At 43.5% G+C, this 23,738-nt stretch overlaps 1 protein-coding gene across 1 annotated transcript in view; it reads left to right on the top strand.

The window, feature by feature from the left end:
- The window catches only part of gli3 (GLI family zinc finger 3), a 97,156-nt gene that overhangs the window by 13,407 nt on the left and 60,011 nt on the right, over positions 1 to 23,738 (top strand). Inside the window, exon 2 of the mRNA XM_040043633.1 lies at positions 4,217 to 4,390. Within this exon, the coding sequence (XP_039899567.1) occupies positions 4,258 to 4,390 (133 nt within the window). The 5' untranslated portion in view covers positions 4,217 to 4,257. The remainder of the gene's footprint in view (positions 1 to 4,216; positions 4,391 to 23,738) is intronic.

Below are 23,738 nucleotides of genomic sequence, written 5' to 3' on the forward strand. Positions count from 1 at the left end.
TAAGAAGACACTTCAAGAGTTTATATATAAATGTCCTCCAGTTTCTGATTGTGTGCGTGCGTGTGTGCGTGCGTGTGCCATGCAATTGCAAATGTGTTCCTGATGAGAGCACGCAGGTACACCTAAAGCAGCTTTATGAAATTAAACTTGTGAAGTTGCAGGCTTTAAATAACAAACAGCGGTGATTTTTTGATAGCATTAGTGCTCGTTTAAGCCTGCGTGAAAGAAAGCAAACAGTTTTTTTTCTATCAAAGGCAAAAGTTTATTTTAGTGTTTCACTTTGATGTGTACAATTTGCAGATGACTTTCAACTCAGTGCCTTTTTCACCGAAGCGTATAATTTATGTTAAATTGATTTGCTTAATGTGCTTATAAAATAAGATTTTTTTTTTCTTTTTTTTTCAGAGGGAACACTTTGAATTGTGGTATTTTAAACCTGTTTAATCGCCTCCCTTTCTGTGCGGAGGGATTACAGTTGAACGCAAATAATGATACACCCTCGTTTTTCTAATTGGGTGTAGGACATTTCAATGGCAGAAACATTAATGTGAAATTAAGATTTATTCTGACTAACAACGGCATCCAGCGCCTACTTGTAAGTCATTCTGTATGTGCCAGGGATCTGTGGAGACAACTGTGGGGCTGTAAGAAAGTCCACGTACAGGTGATTATCTCTGTGATGCACAGTGTAAATGTAGCAACGCGATTTCTTGCGAGGGGGTCAAAGGGCCAAATGGCAAATTAAAACTTCTTTTGACATTTTACGTTAAGGGAAAAAAAAGCTGTAAATTTTCTCTAAACATAGACTGATGTGTCTATGTGAGGGTATGATTTTGAGTGTTTGTGGATGGGGTAAAAATGAGCAAGCACGAAAAACGAGGGCACAGACAGCAACATCTGCACGACTGGGTGTGGGCGTCCAGGTCAGAGGGATTATGGGTGAAAAGGTCCTGCTTTTAATTGCTGCTTTGGAACTGTGGCCTGCCTTGTGGAGCACAAAAGGCCCGTCAGACACGCTTCAGTGGCTTGGACTTGTGAATATTTGCCCGACCAGTGGAATGCCCCGCTTTCTCCTCAGCCACCCCCCTTCTGGTATGATCCCCAATCCAGAACCTCATATTTACTGCACTTTCAGCTCATTTGCTTTGGTCTGACTCACCTGGGGTGTGATAGGAATACACACATGTTTATGTGAGCTAGGCACACGAGCATGTCGGGAGCTCAGGTCTCCTCTTGTTCTTTTCTCCTTCACTGATTTTACCCAAGTTCAGCTGTACAGATGATGTAATGACAGTTTCACCGGGGCAATGGTGAAGTTTTCTCTCACCGTGCTCTTGTTTGACTTTATGCTGATGAAGTGAACGAGTGGCACCCACGAACTTAATATGAATGCACAGTGCCACGAAAAAGTACTTGCCCCTTCCTGATGTCTTTTGCACAGTTCTCACACTTAAATGTTTCAGATCAACAAACAAATTTTATATTCGACGAAGATAACCTGAGTAAATACAAAATACTGTTTTTTCTGTCCAAACCTACCTGAGCTTATGTGAAAAAGTAATTATCTCACTTTGTTAAATCATGAATTAAGTGAGATTAACCACATTTTTTAGAAAGAAAGACTTCAAATTCACTAGCCAGTCTCAGACCTGATTAACCCCACACCTGTTGATCAAGAACTCATTTAAACAGAACCTGTGTGAGAAAGTAAAGTTGTTTAAAAGATCTCAAAAATCATAACATCATGGCTCTCAAGTATACTTCACAAATGAAGAAAACTTGAAACAATGGTGAAACCTACCAAAATTGAATATCGATGACTCAACCAGGAGGTCACAAAAGAACCAAGAACAACATCTAACAAACTGCAGGCCTCACGTCTCTCAGTTAAGGTCAAAGTTCATGATTCAATAAGAAAGAAACTGGGGGAAAAATGGCATCCATGGGAGATTCCAGAGAAACAACCACTGCTGACAAAAACAAACACGAAGTCTGCCAAAAACATCTTGATGATTTCCAAGAAAAATGTGGGAAAATGTTCTGTGGAACGACAAGACGAACGCTGAACTTGTTGGAAGGTTTTGATTCCACTCCATTTGGGATCAAACTAACACAGCATTTAATAAAAAATATTATCACACCAACAATCAAACATGGTGGTGGTAGTGTGATGGCCCGGTGCTGCTTTGCTGCTTCAGGACTTCCTGTAATTGATGGAAACATGGATTCTGCTCCCGGAGAATATCCGGTCAGCAGTTTGTGTCTCGAAAGCTCAAGAGCATTTAGATTAGTCCACCTCTGAATATCACAAAAAAACAAACAAAAAAAACAGAACAAAGTGAAGATTTTGGAGTGACCTCAGGAGAGTTTGAGTTAAATCAGATTGAGATCCTTTGGCACAACCTCAAAACGAGCTGTTCATGCTCAAAACCCTCTAATGTGGCTGATTAAAACAATTCTACAAAGAACAGCGGACCAAAATTACTCCACGGTGATGTGAAAGACTCATTGCCAGTTAACGTAATTCTTGATTGCAGTTCTTGCTGCCAAGGGTGGCACAACCAGTTATTCGGTTTAGGGGGCAATTACTTTTTCACACAGAGCCAGTTTGGTTTGGATAAAATCATCATCATCTAAAACCTGAATTTTTACTCAAGTTACTTAATATAAAACGTTGCTTGACGATCTGAAACACATAAGTGTGACGAATATGCAAAGAACTAAGAAATCAGGAAAGAGGAACATACCTTGTCATAGCACTGTACATGTATTGCACACGCTCTAATGATTATAACTCGCTCAGGCTGCGTAACCCCCACCCCAGAAATGAAAGCATTCACTCTATCAAACACATGCAGCAGTGATTTGAGATGATATCAGTTCAAGTAGGACAAAAATGTCTTTGGTTGGAGATGACGGCTACGCATGTATTCATGTGGGAGTGATTAGAGGACAAGCTCTTGTTTAATTCTGTTTTGATTGGTAGTGGTGTAATTGCATTGTGTTTTTTTTCCTCTCCTTTTTTTTGTAAGGCAGCAATTGCTTACAGATGTTGTTGTCGGGTCAGAATGGATGACAGACTCTGGTTTTTCAGGGGGTGGGGAAAAAAACAAACAAAGCGCACAGTGTTTGTCTGAAGTTTACCCCTCACCACTTCCCCCTTGCCTTCCTTCCTTGGGGAGTTGGTAAAAATCAGCTCGCCCCCCTCTTTCTTTGAGCAGCACTACTCTCTTTGCATCACAGCTGACTTTACTGCCTTTGTATCCATGCGTGTTTACAGAGAGGAGGACAATTAAATAGTACAGTTGGGTAATTAGCTGCTCTTTATTGTAAAGAAAATCAGTCAGACTAAATATTTCCAGTAATTATCCAAGAATTACGGGGTCTAAGTAAAGGCTTTGTAACGGACCAAATGAAACTGTCCTATACTTTGTGTAAATGAGTGGTTGTGGTGTATCACCATGTTGTCTCCATAATCAGAGACCTCCATGACCTAGATACAGTTGAGCTTGTAGACAGCCTCTGAGGTGCTGAACTGAGCAGCATGTCTGCTAGACTGTTGGCTGAACCCCTTCTAAACCCACAGACAGTATTAACTTGAACCACCTTTATTCTTTGAAAGAAAAATTGCCCGGCACCATGATATTCCCAAAAGGGCCTTCAAACAACCCTTGTTTTTTCAGGACTGTGAATGTTTCTCTCTCTGTGGTATCCCCTTAAGGTTTCTCCTTTCTCTTTGGAAAGACTGCTAGAGTGGGATTATCAGTATATCCACAAGCTGCCTTTACTTCTATTCTGAGATATAAAACCTAGTCGGGATGTCCTGCCGCACTCTGTTTATAGAGTTGTTGTGTTTTTGACAAGATGTCAGAAGTTTAGCGTGACAGCTGAAAACAGTCGCACTAAATTTTGGTTTTGGATATTTAACCGCAGTTAGCGAGGAAGGAAATCAGGCCCCTGACAAGCAGATCAGAGCCCAGCAGGTTTGAGTTAAAATAAATCAGTGTGAGCTCCTGGATTGACCCTCAGTGTGCTCTGGGCACCATGAAAAGGGAGGACTGGATCTGAAGTTTTCCTCACAGGGTTCACAGTCTATTTCTGAAGCATTCTACAGATAACATTAGAAAAAGTAAACTTATTGCTAACTTATTAATCTTCTAAATATATACTTAATCTTTGCATTCACCGGGTTTATCTTCTGTTTTTTCTCCATTAGTTATCCCGTCTCCATGAGGTCTTGAGGAATGAACAATCGTCATGGAAACCCAGTCCCAGGCCAGTTCAGCAGCTGAGAAGAAGAAGAGGGTTGAGACCATCGTGGCTACCAAGGGCTCATTAGCACGAAGTGACATCAGTGAGAAAGCAGTGGCCTCCAGCACCACCTCAAACGGTACAAGTCACCTCTAACTGAGCTGCAGTAATTTATGCCAATAACCTTTTGATCTTTGTAATATAGCCACAAGCCGCCCCATTAGTCAGATTACTCTTTGAGTAATAAAAGTCCACAATTGAAGGAATGCAATGCACACAACTTATATTAAGGTGTTGTTTTTTCAGCTGGGATGACTGAAAATAAAAAGTGCATTCAGGTTAACCAGATCAGATAACAAATGCTATCCTAATGTGTGCATGAACATACTACTGAATGAAAATTTCCTATCCATTTTCATGTTTTATTTTGCTAGAGTCACAAAAGCTTTTGTTATTCAGCATTTTTTGGTCAGATGAATTTCAGACCTCTGTGAGTTTGGTTACAATATGTCACTTCCTGGCTGAAAAATTAAGTGCCAAAGCCCGCAGTTCCAAAAATAGCCACCAGCTCCAAACTGGAACTGGTTTACAGTTGTCTTAGACTTACAAGACTGGGTTTTACAGAAGAAATATGGATATGTACTTGGGAAAAGAGAAATTTAGTAGTTGGTTCTCAATAATAAATTTGATGCCCCGGTAAAGGTAAAAAAACAAAACAAAAAACCCCAAAATGATTGATGAACTTAAATATAAACTTCCTTATTAAGAAGTCATTTAAGTCATAGGCATAGTGTGGCAGTGCATATACTTAAAACGGACTGCTGCTGACAGGCAGCCTCATTACATACACTACACTTAAAGAAACAAGAACCTCTGAATGTTTGTATCAAAAGGTACTGCAAGCGCTGGGTTTGGTTCTAATTGTGTCACGGCCTAACATTTTGAATACTTATACCGGGATTATGCTTTCCGTATCCACAAGTTCCCTAGGATCCAATAGGATCCACTTGGGTCTGCATGATGTACATTTCATCATCAGATAGTTAGCACGAGGGTCTGTGAGGATGTCTGTTTTTTATGACCTTGCAGACTTGTCAGCAAAATTTACATTACAATGCATGCGCCTCAGGAAGTGGAGTTCAACAAAGTGCTACAGGAATGACTACACATGCAGATCTCCAGCTGTCCAAGTCTACAGTGGAGTATACAGTGGTCCCTCTTTTATCGCGGGAGTTACATACCAAAAATAACCCGCGATAGGTGAAATCCGCCAAGTAGCCAACTTTATTTTTTACAATTATTATAGATGCTTTAAGGCTGTAAAACCCCTCACTACACACTTTATAAACTTTTCTCAGACAGGCACGGACATTTTCACGCTTTTCTCTCTTGTTTAAATACTCTCAAAGTTCAAACCTTCGCAGAAAAAAAGGTCCAGTATTATAGTCTGAAACCAAAGGCACCCGCAGCTGCCTTTGACGGTGCAAAACCTTTGGATGACTTTTGTTTTTACTCCCATATTTGATTTCTTTACCACTTTCCCGCTAGGCCACTATGTAACCGCTACCTGTCTGCTAGTCATAAATGAAGCTACTTGTACTAACAGGCCAACAAAGTAGTCAGTGTTCCAGTTCTTATGCATGTATTTTATTTGTATCTAACTTAGCATTAGTTAGCAGGTATCTGTTTCTGTGTGATGCATCCTTTCAGGCAATGGATGCACTTTGCTAACAAGCTAGCTTGTACTAGCTAATAACAAAGACATACGATCACATATCGGTCCATGAAATCACAACAATGACTGCTGCAAGGTCACAATAAAGTCCACAAAGGGTGACGTGATGGTGTCTACATCCATCTTCTATCTACAGTCTATATGTATCAGCGACCATCACTCAACATGTTCGAGCTGTAGGGCCACTGAACTAACTGGGAGTCCAACGAGTATTATAGGACTTAAACGACCATCTAAAGATTTAGACACCCACTGTTTTTTTGACATAACTCTTTCTTTATTTTCATGGCTAACAGTGAGTCAAATACAATGCTCACTGGTAGCAACTTTGACATGTTTACTTAGCAATGTCTTCAACACTTGCTATTAAAAGCTGCACGGAGCTTGCGCTTAATTAAGCTTGTCGTCATTCAGCCTTTCATTCCCAGTTCTGAGCCTTGGAGTAGAAATATTAGACTTTTTCTTTTGTTCAAATGAAAGTCATAACAAAATCGGAGCTGAGATCACCATGGCCTAAGCTGCAGCTGCGCTCATTAGCAGTGAGAGGATTTGGAAGGTTTTTGGGGGTATGGAGATTTGACTCTCGGAGGCAGAGCTGGTGGCCTGATAGAGTGTTTTGTGACTTCCTCTTCATTCTGCTGATGTCAAACATGATCATTCCAAGTGTGAACGGAAGACAAACAGTCTAGGAAGGGGTAAATAAGTCGCTGTGACTTGCTCTCCATATGGAAGTTATCACAGGAAGTAGGTAAGCTAATGCATCCTGAAGCATCTTGGGAACACTCTCACTCTTACTCATTCCCAGATGGCTGGCTCTGTTTCATTCATTAAAGGGACAGTAAGAAAAAGTTTACTACGGAAAAAGCATGGCTGTAATTTGGAACCGTGATTGTGGATTTTTCTTAGTAATGTGCTGATAACTACAGCTCTAAACGGCGCAAGCTTTGTCTTAAAAATCTCCCGTTTGCCACGTCACAGGGCGTGCTACGACTTTGCACTCCCTAAAATACAGTAGTCCCATAACTCACTTGACGATGGGAGGGATGATACTTATTTGTAGAGAAAGGTCCCTTTTAGATCTCAATCTCTCTCTTTGAATCATAAGATAGCTTACACATTCTTTGTGTGGTTATAATTACAGCACATTCCCCATTCGGCCCCAGAACTCATAACCTCTTATCAGGTGTAACCCTACACTCGCCTCAACTTTAACCCTCGTAGCCCCTGCCCCAATGCATCCATCCAAACAAAAGGTAATTGTGAGCAGCTGTGGAACCCCAGTGACTGGTTCATCTTATGAAGGGCCGGCAAAATATTTCCCCCCGTCAGGCAGAGTAGCGGCCCCTGATCTCAGCACAGCAGAAACCCCCACGGAGTGCCTGGCAATAGCGTGCTATGATAAGTTGTGAAAAGTGGAAAACAATTAGGGAGGGCAGGTGGACTGGTTAGTGCGCATGTTTCCAAAGATATCTCTGCTACCAGGAAGCACAGCCGTCTTCTGTGACCGTGAATCAGCTCGGAAACAGGTATTGATCTGATCAGAGCTTATTAGTGATGATAACCTTAAGCTGCAAAATCCTCCCTTCGTGTGCACTGCAGCGATAATTCCCAACTTAAGCATTCCTTGCTCCTTTGCTCTCTTCTCCATAGTTGGGTTTGTCCGGGATGAACAGGCCCCGGAGTAATTATTGAGTCCTGGTAGAGCGTTCCCACATGGTTAGCTAAATGGTGGCTTCATCCTGTGTACCATTCATCTCTGTGTCCCCTCCTTTTAGCAGTGACAGCTCAAAAGAGCCGACTGTGCCACAACAATGCTGTGATTGGTGCTCTTTAGGAGGGGTTTGGAGATGAGGGGGGGTGGGGGTGAAGGGGGGGGGGGGTGTCTCTCCCCGCCAATCCTCATCATTCAGCAGGCAGGTGGACCACAAAGTCCCTTGATTCTTTTGTTAGGTCCTACGATTAAAAAAAAGATGTCCATGCTCCTTGGTTGGATAAATCCTGTCGTCATGGGATAATTTGCTAATAAAAAAAAAAAAAATAAATAACAGGGTGGGGGAGCTAAAGGACTGGTTATTTGCAAAGGAGAAAAAGAATAGTAAAAGTTTCTGGTTGGTTGGACGTTTATGATATGAGTGCTGCCGATCCAGGGAACGAGAGGGAGCGAGTGTAAATAATAGGATGGGAATTGAAAAAGCGGGCTCAGTTTAGAAGATTGTCAGTGAACGCCGCTTCGACTGCAGAGCCTCTGCAAAGCATGTTATTAAGTGGGCGAGTTGGGATGCTTTAATGGGCGTGCTTAAAAGGGTGAGAGAGTGAGGGTCTCAGAAGGCAAACAAGTTAAGCCTTAAAGGGCAACAAATGTTAGGCTTTCGTGTAGGTTACTGCAGAAATCCCCAAGCAAATGGAGAGCGTGGCTAAAGTGTTTAAAGAAGAAAAGGAGCACTTGACTACACTGAAAAAAAAGGAAAAAAATCTTCAGATGGGCAGAGAAGGTTGAATGATACAGAGAGATGGGTGAGGAGGGGGGGTGATAGAGGAAGAGTGAGGGGCCTCCTTCTTTTTAGGCAGCCATTTAAATGATCAACAGTAAATAGAGGGGAATGTCATCTGACAGAAATAAAGTTCCCGTTAACAGCAGGGATGGAAAGTAATTTACAGATACGCTGTCCCCGCCATCTTTGTGCCTCCCAGATAAGGTTTCATTTCAGAAACGGATAGGAGACATTTTCACTTACGGGCCCCCATTCTGGGACACCTGTGATAACAGCTTGTGGACCCCTAATTGAAAATGGGTTTCAAAATGGATTTTCACTTTTCTTCCTCCCTCTTCTCCCCCCTCTCCATTTGCTCCCTCCCTCATGACTAACCCCCTCCTCCCTCCATCCCCACGAACACCCAGCCCCCCTTTTTTTTCTTTCCTTGGCGTTCCCTTGTCGTTGGCAGAGGGAGGCAATATTGGAAGGACAGGAAGGGAGGGAGGCTTGAAATGGAGCACTGGGAGCGGATCATCCCTCAGCCCTTGTCACAGCTATGACAGCCGCATGATCCGTCTTATTAATGAAATCATTGATCACTTGATGGGACTCATAATCAACTGTTTCTCCACTGTGTCCTGCCCCATCTCCTCCCCCTCCTCCTCCCTCCTCATGCTGTCACCTCTGCTTTCCACTTTTTTGTCCCTGCTGCTTATCCCCCCCCCCCCCCCCCCCCCACACACACAACCACACACACACAAACTCACACACACACACAAAAAGAACAATACCTACCATAAAGGAAAGTTATTCATGAATGCATAAATTTAATAGGAACACTCAAACACAGCCTGACTATAACTGTTATCAGATGACTCAGCATAATCAGGAGATCTAACGGGAGGATTGATTCCTTAAATATTTTAAGTGCTGTTTTCTTGAACTGTTGTTGTTTTTTCTTTTCCTAAAAGGTGATCTGTGTCATCTGTATTTGTGCTATATGTTTTTTTTATGGGGACCAAAGAGGAAGGCAGGGGCCTCTTCATGTTATCCTGCTGGGGGCTCTGCCTGTGGGAGCTAATGAGAAAGAACTGATGGAGGGATAAGGGACCTCATGGGAGCGCTGCCTGGCCCGTGGGTCAAACAGCACAATGGAGGAGGCGTTATAGACCCTGACATGCAGCCCCACACAGGAAAAGTGGCTTTAAGTGTCAAACGACCGCTGTATGCTACATGCATAATACATAGAAATGCATAAAAACACATTGTGTTAGAATTAGAAGGTATACATAGAAGGTGACAAAATGTAACCATAGCATGCTCTTTTATGATAGTACATTATGAGCTTTCAAAGATAAATATTGAAGCTACCTGTAGAATTGTAAAATCACCATGTGCACACGAGGCGGATGTGCTTTGCCTTCACTGGTGAGCCATAGCCATTTCATGGACTTCTGCACTGAAGGCAATTTCCTGCAGCAGCAGGAGGACAGACTTTGGCAGAGCCACCTCACAGGGGCCTGAGGCGCAGGATTAGCTTAGCCTCGCTGCTACTCAGGGCGGAGGGGAACCTCAGCAGCCCAACCCACTCCAGCGTTGCCTGGCCTCTCTCGTCTGGCACACTTCTGCCTGCCCAGATCTGCCTGCTGGGGCTTCGCTGCTCCCTCACTGCTGGAGGATGCATATAAGCCGCCGCCTCAAGACTTCTGAACACTGCAGTGGTGCCACCACAATTTAGCTGTAGTGGAATTGCATCTTTTTTTTTTTTCACTTAGTGCTACTTGTTGTAGATAGAACAAAAATCAACTTAATTACAATGTAGATCTTCTTTTTGTGCTAGCCAGCTGTTACAACAACACTGGACTTAATATAGCAACTGCTGAGATCCACCACAAAGACAAGAGACAGGGCAAAAAACAAAAACAGGAAATGATAATCAATAGAAGCATCTCTGAATAAGCCACATGTTTTTACCGATTTGCAAAGGAAACTGAGTGAATGCACAGCAATAGGCTAAACCAGGAAGTCTGCAAACCGTATTAGATAAGGTTACCCCTTTTCCTTATCTTCGAGTAAGTTTGGCAATCTCAGCTTTTGTTAAAAATCTCTGTATTGTTTTTGACGTTAATGTTGTCTTTCAGCAATGATGCTGAATTCTGTGGGGTATTTTTTTATGCGTGTGTATCTTTAAATACTAAAACAAATTGTAGTTAAATGATTTCGAATTCATGGCATGCATACATCTCAAGTCTTAGATTTTTAATATGTTGTGAGAGTTCGTGTCACAGCGGCTCCTTAAAAAAACAAAAACAAACCCGAGGTCATTTTTACCAGAAAGGCCCAGGGGTCAAAGGTCATGCAAGTCTAAACCAATGACCAGCCGTTTAATGACAGATCAGCTTGTCTCATGAGAGAGGATTGGTGCGTATTGACCAGCTTCACTCTGCTGTATCTAAGGTCCTGCTGGCTCCTGCTGCTCCCCTCAGAGAGCGAGGCTGAAGGACGACCGGCGGCCTCGTAAACCCGTAAACCCATAAACCAATAAAGTGGGGAAACAGTAGTTGATTATTCTACCATTCTGCCCATTTGTCGGGAGGCATCAGTGGCCTCCCACCTGCCAGGAGGAACAAAGCAGGAGTGTCACGACCCGACCGGGAGGATTTATTGTGGCGTGTTTTTCTCTGTTTGGTTTGTTTGCTCTCTTCTCTTTGGATGAAGGGGCAACTAGTGGCCTTGCCACCAGGGTTGGATTTTATATAAAAGAAAAATAGGCTTCGATATTGTCTGTATAGTTTGATTTTATTTACAAAGATGTATTTATTATGCACAGTGAAACATTTTCAGAAATAATACCAGCTGGTTGGCTTATGAATAACCTGTGGATTCTTTGTTTTCTGCAAAATAAATACATAAATAAGCCAAAAAATATAAAATTATTAATATATTATAGAGTTGTGAAATCTTATGTTATGTGCACAAAGAGCTAGAGTCAGTTTTTTTTAATATCTTTTATATTTTTTACCTTTGTGAGGTACTTACTGCCTTTTATAATTAGCTTTTTGCATGAAAGATATTTCCAGGCCATTTGCTGCTCTGCGCTCTAAACTCACTGGATTAAATCAAGACATGCTTTCAGATTTGAGAGCGCAAAAGGCTCTGTACTCCCTAATCTCTCTCCCCTGACCTCTACACCCTCTGGGCCTTGACTCTCACCCTTCCCTGTGCTTTCCCTCCCCTTTCTCTGCCCAACTCTCTCCCTTCCAGTGCGAAAGAGGAGCTAGGATCAAAGGCCATAAACCATGGCAGTGATTTCTGGTGATTGATTAGAAGCAGAGGTTGAGAAGCAGCAACTCTCTCCCCTCAGTTCTTCCCACCCTCCGGTGCTGTGCACGTATTCTCCCAGGGCTCTCGTAAATAGCTCAGGCTTTAAGTGTGAAAAGAGTTGCCACGATTGGCAGACAGAACCCAGAGAACACATCCGTGCTGAAGCGGCTTGGCCAGTTTTTCTGCCTTTTCTTTCTGGACGGCAGAGGGGGTGTCAGTTGATAAGAACCATTTGTTGTCTTGCTCGGATCTGGGGAGGGACAGTGTAATCCCTTCGCCCTGGTCTGTTCGCAGACCTGGAGGAAAAGAGCAGAGGAGAGGAGGAGGAATTGATTTTCAGAGTGAGGGCATGCGGAGAATTGAACTCAGATGTGTAGCACAGACAGGGTTTGAAAGAAGCTTTCTACTTGCGGGGAAACAAACGTCTGTAGCTTACAGCAGAGGAGGTCGTGCAATTTGAACTTGAGCAAGTCCTTCTAATGTTAATCAATTGCATAGCTGTCTTTCACCATTCCCGCCTCCCGCCCGCTCTGCCTCCCTCCCCTGTCCCGCGCACAACTCAGCCCGGAGGCCTCTTGACAAGCAAGTGGTCCTGTAAAGGCATTTTAATAGGCCACGGTCATTCAGTGGCATGGAGATGAATGCTTGAACCAGATCTCCAGCATGCGTGCTTTTGCACAGACACAAATACACTTGGATCTTCCGGTCTTTGCTACCCTGCATGATCTCACCTGGAGCTGTGAGTCTAATGATGTTCAGAGTGTGGGCCTTGCAGCGACAGCTCCGGTCCCGGGGAGATGTGTCTCATGTCAGACTTTGCGCCAGACAGACTCCAATGAGGAAGAAGGGGGGGAGGTGGTTGTGGTGGTGGTGGTGGGGTGGGTGTTCTGCATTGCAGCTGGAGTGAGGCCAAAACTAAAAGTGCAATTCTCTGATGGTTTTGTCTCTCCTCTGTGGTATTTACGCAGTGATTGAGCGCATTTTTGGGTGTCATGGAGTATCTCATTACGCCCTTAAAAGCTTTTTGTCCGTCCACATGCTCTAAGATATGTACACACGCGTTGCAGACTGTGGAAACTCAGTCATGCGTGCTTGCAGACACCCTCGTTTTCTCTCACTTTTCTCAGCGGCACCAAAACTGTACACGCACATTTGGTGCAGCTGGAGGATGGGGCCGTCGTTATTAACTGTTTGGCGACCTCATGACTTCATCTTCGGTGCTGTCAGAGGCGGCCCACATTATGTCTCTGCTCGGCTCAATGGGCTCTTTGTTCTGGCTTGGCTCTGGAGGAGCTCAGCATGGGGCTGCGTGAGTCCAACAGTCCCACTGCGGCCCAAAGGGGAGAGGGAGAAGGATGGAGGTGCTGGGAGGTAGTGGATGAAGAGAGGCAGAAAATGCAAGGGGAAAGGGATGAGAGGAGATGGAGGAAGACTGAGAAGATTTGGGGAAGACATGGGAACAGGAAGTAGGCTTGGAGTGTGAGCTGAAGGCCAGGAGTGAGTGAAAATGCACTGAAGGAGTTGGGGCGTTGAGAGGGAAAATTGGGGGACTTAAGGATGGAGAAGAAAAAGAAAAGCAACAGGCTACAGGTGAATCCTGTGGTAGCCTTAAGCATTTTAAGTCAGCTTTACCTCATCACACCAATTCATTCCAGTTCGAGCAGCGGTTTATGATGGCAATGTGTCACATGAGCTCCAACGGCCGAGTGTGGGATTAATGTAAAAGTAATGCAGAGATTAGAGAAGGAGGATTCCAGTGGTGGGAATGACAGGAGAGGTCATACATGAGAGGAGCTTATTACTGAGCAGGGACATCCACAGGAAGGGGAGATGCAGGGGGGAATAGTCGGGGAAATGGGAAGTGAGGTAAATGGACGCAGTGTAGACGGAGGAGATTTGATGAGGAAAAAACGAGGAGTGAAAAGGTCGAGAAAACAAACACGAGGAGAGACTGCAATACATCTGGTCAAATAGAAGAATGTGGAACGGTACAGGGAATGGTAAAGGCTTCGATTTATAGATTTTAGGATATTTTTTAAACAAATATATATGCATTTGATAGGTGATGCTAAATCTGGGTCAGTTATCAGTCTGACATCATAGTTTCATTTTAAGAAAAGCTAAGTATCCATTAAAAAGTTTATTTTTGTAACAATGTGGCCAAAGATGCTTGCTCCACTTTTCACATTTTAAGTATTTGTATTTGCATCCCCTTCATCGTCCTCAAAACACAAACCTGACTTGCTCCATGAGAAGTGAGTCCTTCACATATAAATATTACAGTTTTGGTGCTCTAAATATTACTGCAGCTAAACTTGGCAGATGGTCCTTTGGAGCAGATTTATTCATATTGCATATTTCTCTAGAACAAGTAGCAATACAATTTTTCCACAATGTCTCAGTTCACCCAAAACATTGCTTTGACTGTACTCGTCTGAAGTGGATTTAAATTTTAAAGTCGTGGACTTTAAAATTATGGTTTTTGTGTTTGTACATGTCACTCAAGAGTGACATGTACAAACAATCTTTAACTTCCAGGATCCTCTCAGATAAACATTCCCTATACTCCATACTACACTTTACGTTAAACGAGCATATAGCCCCTCAGTCATACTTTACGCATCCTGTCTGATCTAACCTGTGACATATGAGACAATTTCTCCAGCAGCTAGTCCCATAAATTGTCCACACCTGCAAGTTTCACTGTGTATTGTGCTTTCTCTCGCATTACAGAGGCATTTATCTAATCACATAGAAATCTTGTGCTTTTTCATTTCCTCGCTCACCTCCAACCTTCAGCCCCTTCCCAACAGACAGTGGTTAAGTCTGTTTGGCCAACATGGCAGATCCTCTAATCTGCAGGGCTTTCCCTGCCTGCAGCAGACACTATAATGAAGTTGTCCACATCTCACCTTTATTTTGAGAAGGAGAGGGCTAAACTACCCTCTGTTATTAAGCCGGCACTCCCGCTGATATCACACATTGGGGGCAGGTGAGGGTCAGGTCTTCTGTAGGAAATGTGGCCTGACTATTAAGCGTCATAAAATGACAGCATGTTGGAAAATCTTTATGAAGTGAACTGTTAGCTGCTCAGTCTTGATGATTAAACTGGAAAATGGGCCAATGTTATTTTGGATAATTAGAGTTGCAAAAGTAAAGTGTTGATTCACTTTTTTGAAGCCAGGGTGGATTAACGTGCGTGCCAAAGAACAGCCCCTCATTGTGGGAGCACAGTGAAGTGAGTCTGTTGAGTTGTTTTATTTTTATGGCATTTGGCTTGTAGTTTGGAATTCTGATTGTCATGGTCTCTGAAAAAAAAGACCTTTGCTTTTAAATGTGATGGGTTAGAAACTGTAAGCATTACCAGCTGCAGCATCAAAGCTGCAGGCATGCTGTTCGTTTAACCCAGATCCGTCACACTCACATGTAGCCCCCGATTCAACCTGTAATGTAGACATTCAGCAGAAAGCATGAGACTGGGACTAATGCAGATTTATGGTTGCAAATTAACTCCCCTCAAAACTCCCAAACTGTGATATGTCAATGATTGCTAGCTAAATTTAAATATATTTGGAGAGGTACTTTAAATAAACACAAGTAAATGTATCCCTGTAGGTTTGCTTCACTTATGTTGCTTGACTGTTCAGTTTCACAGGTATGACAAGTTTGAAATCAGTAGTTCATTCATCTTGCAGCTTAAACATAAAATGATTTAACTGCGACAGCTGAATTGTGATTGGGGAAAGTGATGACAGAAAGCAGGAGGAGGCAGAAAAAGGGTATTCGCATGAGGTGTTTGGTGAGATAAACTAAATCACGAGCTACTCCGTGAGAAACCTGCATGAGTCCAAAACTGAATCTACTCCACTGGCCTGCTAAATTGCATTGCAATGGTTGATTGCTTGTTATGTAGCATGCAACATTAGCAAGCTAAACAAAAGTCAGCTAACAGTTTGCACAAACTAAGATAAGAAACTTGAATTACGTCCAAACCTTATGCTTCTCAACAAGCTTAGCCTGAACACAACAAAGCGTACTTTGGAGGAAAGAATGTTTGCAGTGTGTTTAAATACAGGCCAGTAAACCACCTTTAGAAATGTACCGATGCGGTGACTAGCTTGCTTGTGCTGTATGCTATGTGAAGCAAACTCTTGATAAAACAGTATTTAGTCAGTCATTTGCCCTTCAGGGTGTATCTCCAGACTGCTTGCTGTGATGCTATCCCCTGCTGTATGCTAAGCATCGACACTAGCAGCTTTCTAGCTTGCTGCATTCCGGTTGAAGTCGGAAGTCAGAATTTTCAAGACAGAAAGTTGGAACAACCCCACCAACATGACTAAGTAAGCCAAGATGGCGGCTGTAGAACAGTAAACACTAAAACTGTAAGGGTTAGATTTATTAAGCAAGGCTGAGCGTGGTTAAGCAATCCCCAAATAGTGCTTATAGGTGTGGTTAGTTTTACGCGTCATTTACAAAAGTTACGTCCTTGAACAAGGTTATTAGTTAATTAAAATATCAAGCGCAAAAAATAAGACACGCTTCTTTCTTGCATTAAATATTGACAAACTTAGCACTAAACTGTTTGTTGCTCACGTTAATAAATGATTGATTTAAATATTTTCTTTACATGCTGACAAGAAAAACTCCGCAAAATACATACGCAACAGGTCAGTTACAAAATTCTCAAAATACAATGTGCTTGCTACGTAAATATTGACAGTACTTTAAAAAAAATGCTAAAATCCAGTTTTGTGCTCGAATAATGCGCTGGTATGTTTAGTCCTTAAACTTTTAAAGAAGAGCATTAATGAGGGTCTATTCATGAGTGTGCTGCAGGGGTGCTAAGTGTAATTTGTCGCTGTATTGCTGTAACTGTAACATGTGGTAGTTTCCTAATCTGGAGAGCTTGAGGTTGTGATCCTAAGGATGTTTATAGTCCTTTTTTGAAGTAAGGTATACCTATTCTTCTTGATTTCTCTTGACATCTCCCCGCATTCAATTCCTGAGAAGCCAACAAACCTTTCTTTGCCATCTCTTTTTTTCTTGCTACTGCTATTTTTTTTTTAATTTATAAATAAAAAACTGGTTGCTTTCAACCTAAATGAATCCCCATAGAGCCCCAGCAGTTTTTTCTTTTTTCTGAAAGAAGTACTGTGCATCCTGCAGTAGGGAACGTGCACAAAGCTGTGACCCACCCTAAAACTGCACGATAATTTGTGCGGTGGAAAATGGTCTACTCAGTCACTGAAATAGGATGAAGGCGATCAGCCTACTTCCTACTGTTACAGCATTTTTAAATCATTTGGGAAGTGCTTTTTAAATACAGTTTCCAAAGTAGAGGCTTCTGGAACGACTTCACCTATTTATAAGGTGCATAGTAAAAGAGGAAACGGTCATAACCATGATAAAAGCCACGAGCTGACATGTGTTTGAGTAGCAATAGAGCTGTACTATTTGTACAAGTGTTTCTGGCATTTTGACCTCGTCAGATGCTGTTTAAATTGGATGCGGTATGAATGATGTTCAAGCTTGACTCTCAAAAAAGTTTCACCTCTGTTTACTTAGCTGCTTTGCAGGTGTGAGAAGAGATCAGCAGCAACAGCACAGGCAGTGAATTAGACGGACAGATCTGAACATCCACGGGCTTAATCACCATGGAGGAGTGAGTGAGGGAGGGAGAGAGTCCACTCTGGACTTAGATGTTCACTAGTCATTGATAAAGTGCTTAGCAGCAAGAAAATTAATGAATCCGGCCTGACTGGTGGAGCGGGGGGGTTTTGGTTGGAACGGGTGGGAGAGGAGGAGGGGTGTGTACGGGGGGGTAATCCTGTTCCAGCTAAATGGCTGATCTCTCTCATTCCTCAGATATCAAATGTCAAAAGTTAAATTAGCCTGCTAGCCTCAGATACGAGTTAACATGCTTTTAAACGGGTCGTGGGGCGGCGATTTCTGTCTCCCCTGGGAGGGCGGGCAGGTGCCTTTGAAGTGTCTAATTATCCAACTCCCAGTAAGTGTGGGCAAACCATCTTAATGGGGTTCTCAATGTCTCAATGCAATGCACTAAAAGGCTCTTAAAAACCTTTACCCCAATGTGTGGATGTGTTTCTCTACGTAAAAACTCATTTTGTTTACATGAGAGGATTTGAATTATAAATGCACAAGGTTTGCGCTAATAAAAGCTGATTATTCATGCTTAGAGCTTCATAAATTCTTATTCTATACTAAAAGGTGAGATATAGCCACAGTGGAATTTTGGATCATGTTTGATGTGCTTGAAATTACTGTATTATTTTTTTTTATAATTTTATCCCAACTGTTGGCTCTGCATTTCTTTGCTTTGGCTGGATATTCATTTCTCTTGGCGAGCCGTCCCTAATCTGAGTGCCACAGACTTGGTCCGGATCACTGTGGTGTCAGAAGCGGGATTCCAGTGCTATGGCCCAGTGGAAAGCTGGCCCACTCTGGTCTGGTGGGCAGTGTGCCCAGATCCACCCTCGAAGACAAACTATCCCATGCGGACATGACTATGCCCTCATCTGCCCTAGCACATAATCATTTTATATTGTTGCGGAGGACATTACAAAGGTCTAACAGGTTATGGCTGATGATAGCTGGCTTGTGACAGTCTGAAGCAATGCTAATACAGTCTATGAGCCAATCAGAGCACTAAATGGCATCTTTTTGCTTTGAAGCCTTGATCAAATGCATCTCTTGGTGTTTGATTCCTCAAAGAATACAGGCCAAGGTGCCCTTTGAGTGAAAAACCTTAAAAGCTGTAACTATCCGTGGTCAAAAAGGCATCAGTGTGCTTTTTACAGTCAGGGCTTTCAGCTCTCTCACTGCGATGCTCATTGCTCCCTCACAATGTGGCCCTGATGAAATGGTAGTGGGGTTTCGGGCAGCTCTACGGTGGGCCTGTGCCCCTAATGGGTGAATAAGGGGTAGCTTAGGGCAGGCGGAGGCTTGGCACGACACAACCCTGCTGTGAGGCTGATTTGAGGTGAGCGCAAGGAAAGAGAAAGGAGCCAAGCAGGCTTTGATTTGCCCCTCCCCAGCCCCGGGGCCTGGAGGCTGGGACTGCGAGATGCTGAGGCTCTGGGTGCGTCCCAGAAGACCCCCGGCGGCAGAGAGAGCAAGCTGGGACCGCAAGTGGTGGAGCAGGGGGCTGGGGCGTAGGCTGCCGAGAGCCAAATTGAGACGTGGGAGTCGTCAAATTTGCCTAGATGAATATTGAAGAGGGCATTTGCGGACGCTGTGTGGGAAATCAGCCGCCGACAATAGACTGCTAACCAGGAGAGGGAACATCCTGACCTCTCTCTGCAATTCGTCCAAGCATCAATCAGGCACTGATAGTTAAATAATGTACCACAGCGGGTTCACTCTGCAGAGACAGAATCAAACACGAGTGCAGAGTGAGAGGGAGCTAACTTTTATATTTGCTGAAGTTCCCCAGACGTTTAGACTGGGGGATTGCTAACTATCCTGCCCACAGATATCAGAGTAATGACCTCATTCTGCCTTCTGACATTTAGATGTCTTTGTTAAGGAAGTTGCTCGAAAGTCAACCTTTTTAGTCAGATACATCAAGGCTCGCTAACCTTCACATAATGCATAACTGAACCTTGTTCTGTGGAAGGCCCCGAGCTCCTTGTGGCATTGAGCCTATCAGCCAAGAAGTTGATCAGAAAAATACCTCACACAATTGCAGTAATCCCCTACGCGCTTGCTGTTGGGTTTGGTAGAGCTTGAACGGTCTCTCGCTCTCTCCCTCGTATTTCAGCCTGCACTAATCGTGAATGATTCCCTCTGTCTTTAGCTCCAATGCCAGGGCCGGTGAATCAGGTACATAAGCCTAAGCTGCTTGGAGAGGTAGTCTTATTAAACTCTAGCCAGCTGCTGGAATTTTTCTTCCCCCTCTCATTGTTAATTGGGGAGTCTTGAGTCTTTCCCGGGAGTTGATTTGCAAGAGAAAGAAAAAGGGAGCAAGAGATTATTGCACAGGAGGAGAGGAGCTTTGAAGAAGTGTTTTGTGATTTCACCGCATATCCTCCACTCCTCTTCTCCTTGTTCGCTCTCCATGTGCTCCCCAGCCAAAACGTGTTTGTGCCACTGACAAACAGCGCTTTGAGAAGTTCGAAGGTGGAATACAGCGCATGTCTGGCTTTGGCTCAGAGGTACAAGAACACCCCTTCTGATATTTTGAGCTTTTAGAAAAAGTGGTAACTGGGGATGGGGGAAACTATGGTGCGCAATGGCCCTTTGTACAACATGCATGTCCCAACTTTGGAGACTCTGACTGAGTTCAGGCCGGAAGGCGAATCAGACGGTTGGGAGTGAGGGACCGATTGGCATGTGGAGGAACAACAGTCCTCGTTCTTAACCTGCGCCTCTAGAAAATGCCTTCAAAAACAACAAGCTGAGCGTTTTGTTTCACTTGCTGTTTCTTTGAATTGGCTGGGCATCCTTAACTTTAGCCCCCCTCTTGTCCCAGGGCCCAGTTCTAAGAGGTACTGGCCCCACTCCATATCTCATTATCTCTTTCAAAATTTCATTTTGTCATTGCATCCACGCTGTCTTTTATACTGCCATATTAAAGGCCATGCATAGGGTTTTCTTGAAAGGTATTTGAACCAGAATCCTACAATAGACACCCCAGACAAGAGGAAAAAAGGGAGAAACCTGGGTTTTAGGATTTAATGAGCGGCTTGCTGGGGGTGAAAGAAGGATAGAAACCAAGTGAGTGAGAGCAATACAGAGTGCATTTGTAGAGGGTCAGAGAGAGAGAGAGAGAAGGAGGAGAAAGAGTAGTAAGGGAGGAAGAATGCAGGAATGGAGCACCAGGTACCATTATAGTGGCAGAGAAAGCTCCTGAAATACTAGAGCTGGGGCGTGTGCTCTGATCAGGACGGCAGTGAGCACAATTACCTTCTTTTCAAATCCTTCAGTGACACTGCGGGAGGAAGGAGGACTTTGAAACTTGAAAGGCAGGAGCTCGCTTTCAACCTCAAACGCGAGCAGGAAAGGGCTCTGAAATTTGTTCAGTGCTCCCCATCCACCATTAGCTTGTTTCTTCCTCTCGCCTCCAGGCATTTAAGCGCTTTTTGAAAAGATGTTAAGAAATTCAATCACCATAGAGAGAGCGGGATAGTTCTTTTTTCTGTTTTTTTGAGAGGCATGCTTTTCCTCTGGTCCACAGAGGACCGGCCTGCTGCTTTTGTGTTGGGCTGAATAGACCTGCAAACTGGTAGAGGACTGGATGCGGCAACCATGGGAAAAGAGAGGGAAATAAAAGAGGAATGAAAAATGAGGGAGGGAAAAGGGGAAAGGGTCTGCTGGGCTGATGGTCAGAGTTGGAGAAGTGTTGCAGGGTTGAACTTTTCAAAGTTGCATGTGTTTACCTGTGTCTTCTCTGTCTTCATTACCTCATTTCTTGACAGATGCTCAACACGTTAGAAGGATGTAAAAAGTTTCCACTCGCCAGGTACAAGCAGCATAGAAGAAAAACCTTACCAGAGACTCGCTTTCCTCCACTGAGGAGTCAAGGAGTCAATTGACCCTTGTGCTGCAGAGTGTTTGTTTAACTCTTTAAGGTCCTATGAACTGATGTAATGAACTCCCTCTAGGTGGTATATGGTAGAATGATGAAACCCACCCAGGGCTTGCTGGGGTGACTGGAGGGGGGGATGGTGGTACTGTGACAGTGCTGTGATTGAACTATTAGTCGCTTGACCTCCCTTTAGGGAGAAAGACACATCTGAATAGCGGTGGGGGTCACCGAGAAAGTAAAAGGAAAGAAAAAGACAGAACACGAAAGATCGAGGACAAGAAGAGTAGTGCTCACTGAAATAGTTGGCAAATAGAAATGTAAAGTATAGATTTTTTTTTAAAAAAAGTAAACGCTTGAGTCTCCTTTGTAGTTTTTCATAACTTCACGCTACACCATGTCAAGCCCCAGTGATGAATGTATTTATAAAACATCAAATATATGTATGAAAGTACAAAAACAAGCTCATGAATATGTAGAAAGTTTCTACTTTCCCAGATGTAATGCTAGATTTTTCTGGATGTTAAAGAATTGAGCGTGCACAGTAGGAGCCGGAGCTGCACACAGCCACACGCTCTGCCCTTAGCATCGCTCGCTCCCCGCATAGTTTACAGTCTCGACTTCCTCAATTCATGTCAGGAGATGAACCCAATTCTGAAATCCCTTTATGTTAATATTGCGCTTTGCAAGCGCAGACCTATTAATCCAGCTTTAACCGTATAAGTTGCATTATTCCCTTAATAAGATCACTGGCTGTGCAGTATAGGATTAAATACTTATATCATAACTGACACTGTCATTTCCCGGGGATGAGAGCGCCTTGCTTCTCTGGTTGTCAGTTCCGCGTTAAGAATCCTTGAAACTGCTGCCAGTGCTGCACGAGGGCACGCTGGTCCAAACGCAGGTAATGGATGTGGGAGAGTGAAGGGAATAAAAGCAGGACCCTTGGGTTGCTCCTCCTGCTCTCTCGCTCTCTTCGCCTCTCTCAATCTCATTCTCCCTCTCTGTTTTTCTCTCTTAACCTCCTCCTTTCTGATCGCTTCTCTTCTTCTGTGAAGTGCTACAGCTCTATAGCAGCACTCTTCAGTGCTTAAGGTAGTGCGCTCTTTAATCTGGCCCTCGCCTCTGTTTCTTAATTGGCAGTTGGATGCTGTTGGGTTGCGGCACATAGTGGGGGAGCTGCTCACGCTGTTAGGCTGCTAATACTGCAGTACCTCTGGCGCCAGCACAACGGTATTTTGCCAGGTTCCCGGTGAGAAGCGTTAATACAAGAAAGAACATTGGAGTGTACTGATGACCAGCAGCCTTAGTGGTGAACTCATAATTGCATATAACCCGGGCTGAACATGGAGACCTGCGGGCAACACAAGCTGGAACTGAAGGATTTGGCTCAGGGCAAAAAAGCAAGGGCTTGCTCTTGACAAATGATGATTGTTTTGAATCTATAACATACAGATGTCTCAGTTCAAAGCAAAACCTAAGAAAGTACCCAAGTCCCTAAGATCACGTGTTATTGAAGATCATTTGGAATTCATGTTTTGACCCTTTTGATAGTGCAAAATGTCAAAATATATATAAACAAAAATAATGCTTAAAATAGGCCACGTACAAACAATCACACTCTTTTAAGCTCTGGCCTGCCTATCTAGTTAGCATGTCACCAGTGATTTTGCAGAATTTCCCACAAACACATTAAAGTGCTGTTCACTAAAATATCCCAGTTCAGTCTGCCCCTGAGCATCATGACGTCCGGGCCTAAATCATCAGGCAGGATTTACGTCCTCCTGTTTTAAAGATTAAATCAACCCAGTTGAAAAAAAAATGACATACTTTTGATGGCATGTTTCTTTCTGAGTTAGTCTCTGTGGTATCAGACTACAGAAAGGGCTAATGCCAGGTCACGAGGATAACTGACCCTTATATATGTCATCTCAGAGGTCAAGCCAAGGGGTCAGAGGTCAGGTCTTTCTGGTGGAGCTTAGCCCTTGAACTCAGCTCCACATTTATCCGCTTTATACAGCTTGCCAAGCAGCTTTCTCCAGAGGGCCTCCTAATTTCCCCCTTAGACACAGATAGAAAAAGAGAAAAAAAGATTTAGTTTAAGAGTGAAAGGTGGGGGTTGGTTGGAGACTGAAGCAGGGTGGGGTTGGTGTAGCCAGTGATGCTTGCTAACGGGCATCTTTGAATGCTGACTGAACGCCTGAGTTGTTTTCTTCATGAGAATTTATTTTTATATAAAAAGAGCAGACAGATGTGAATTTAAACACTTGTTCAGATGTTTGGAATTTTTTCCTCCATGGTGTCCGTTTGCTCATACGCTGACTGCTTCTGAACTCTCATATCCAGGGGCTGAAGGAAGGCAGATTTACCGTAGGTTTCAGGTGTGCAAAGCAGCTCCTCCTTTTATGAG

Source organism: Simochromis diagramma, unplaced genomic scaffold (genome assembly GCF_900408965.1).
Source record: "Simochromis diagramma unplaced genomic scaffold, fSimDia1.1 OVJJ01000602.1, whole genome shotgun sequence".
Taxonomy (NCBI): domain Eukaryota; kingdom Metazoa; phylum Chordata; class Actinopteri; order Cichliformes; family Cichlidae; genus Simochromis; species Simochromis diagramma.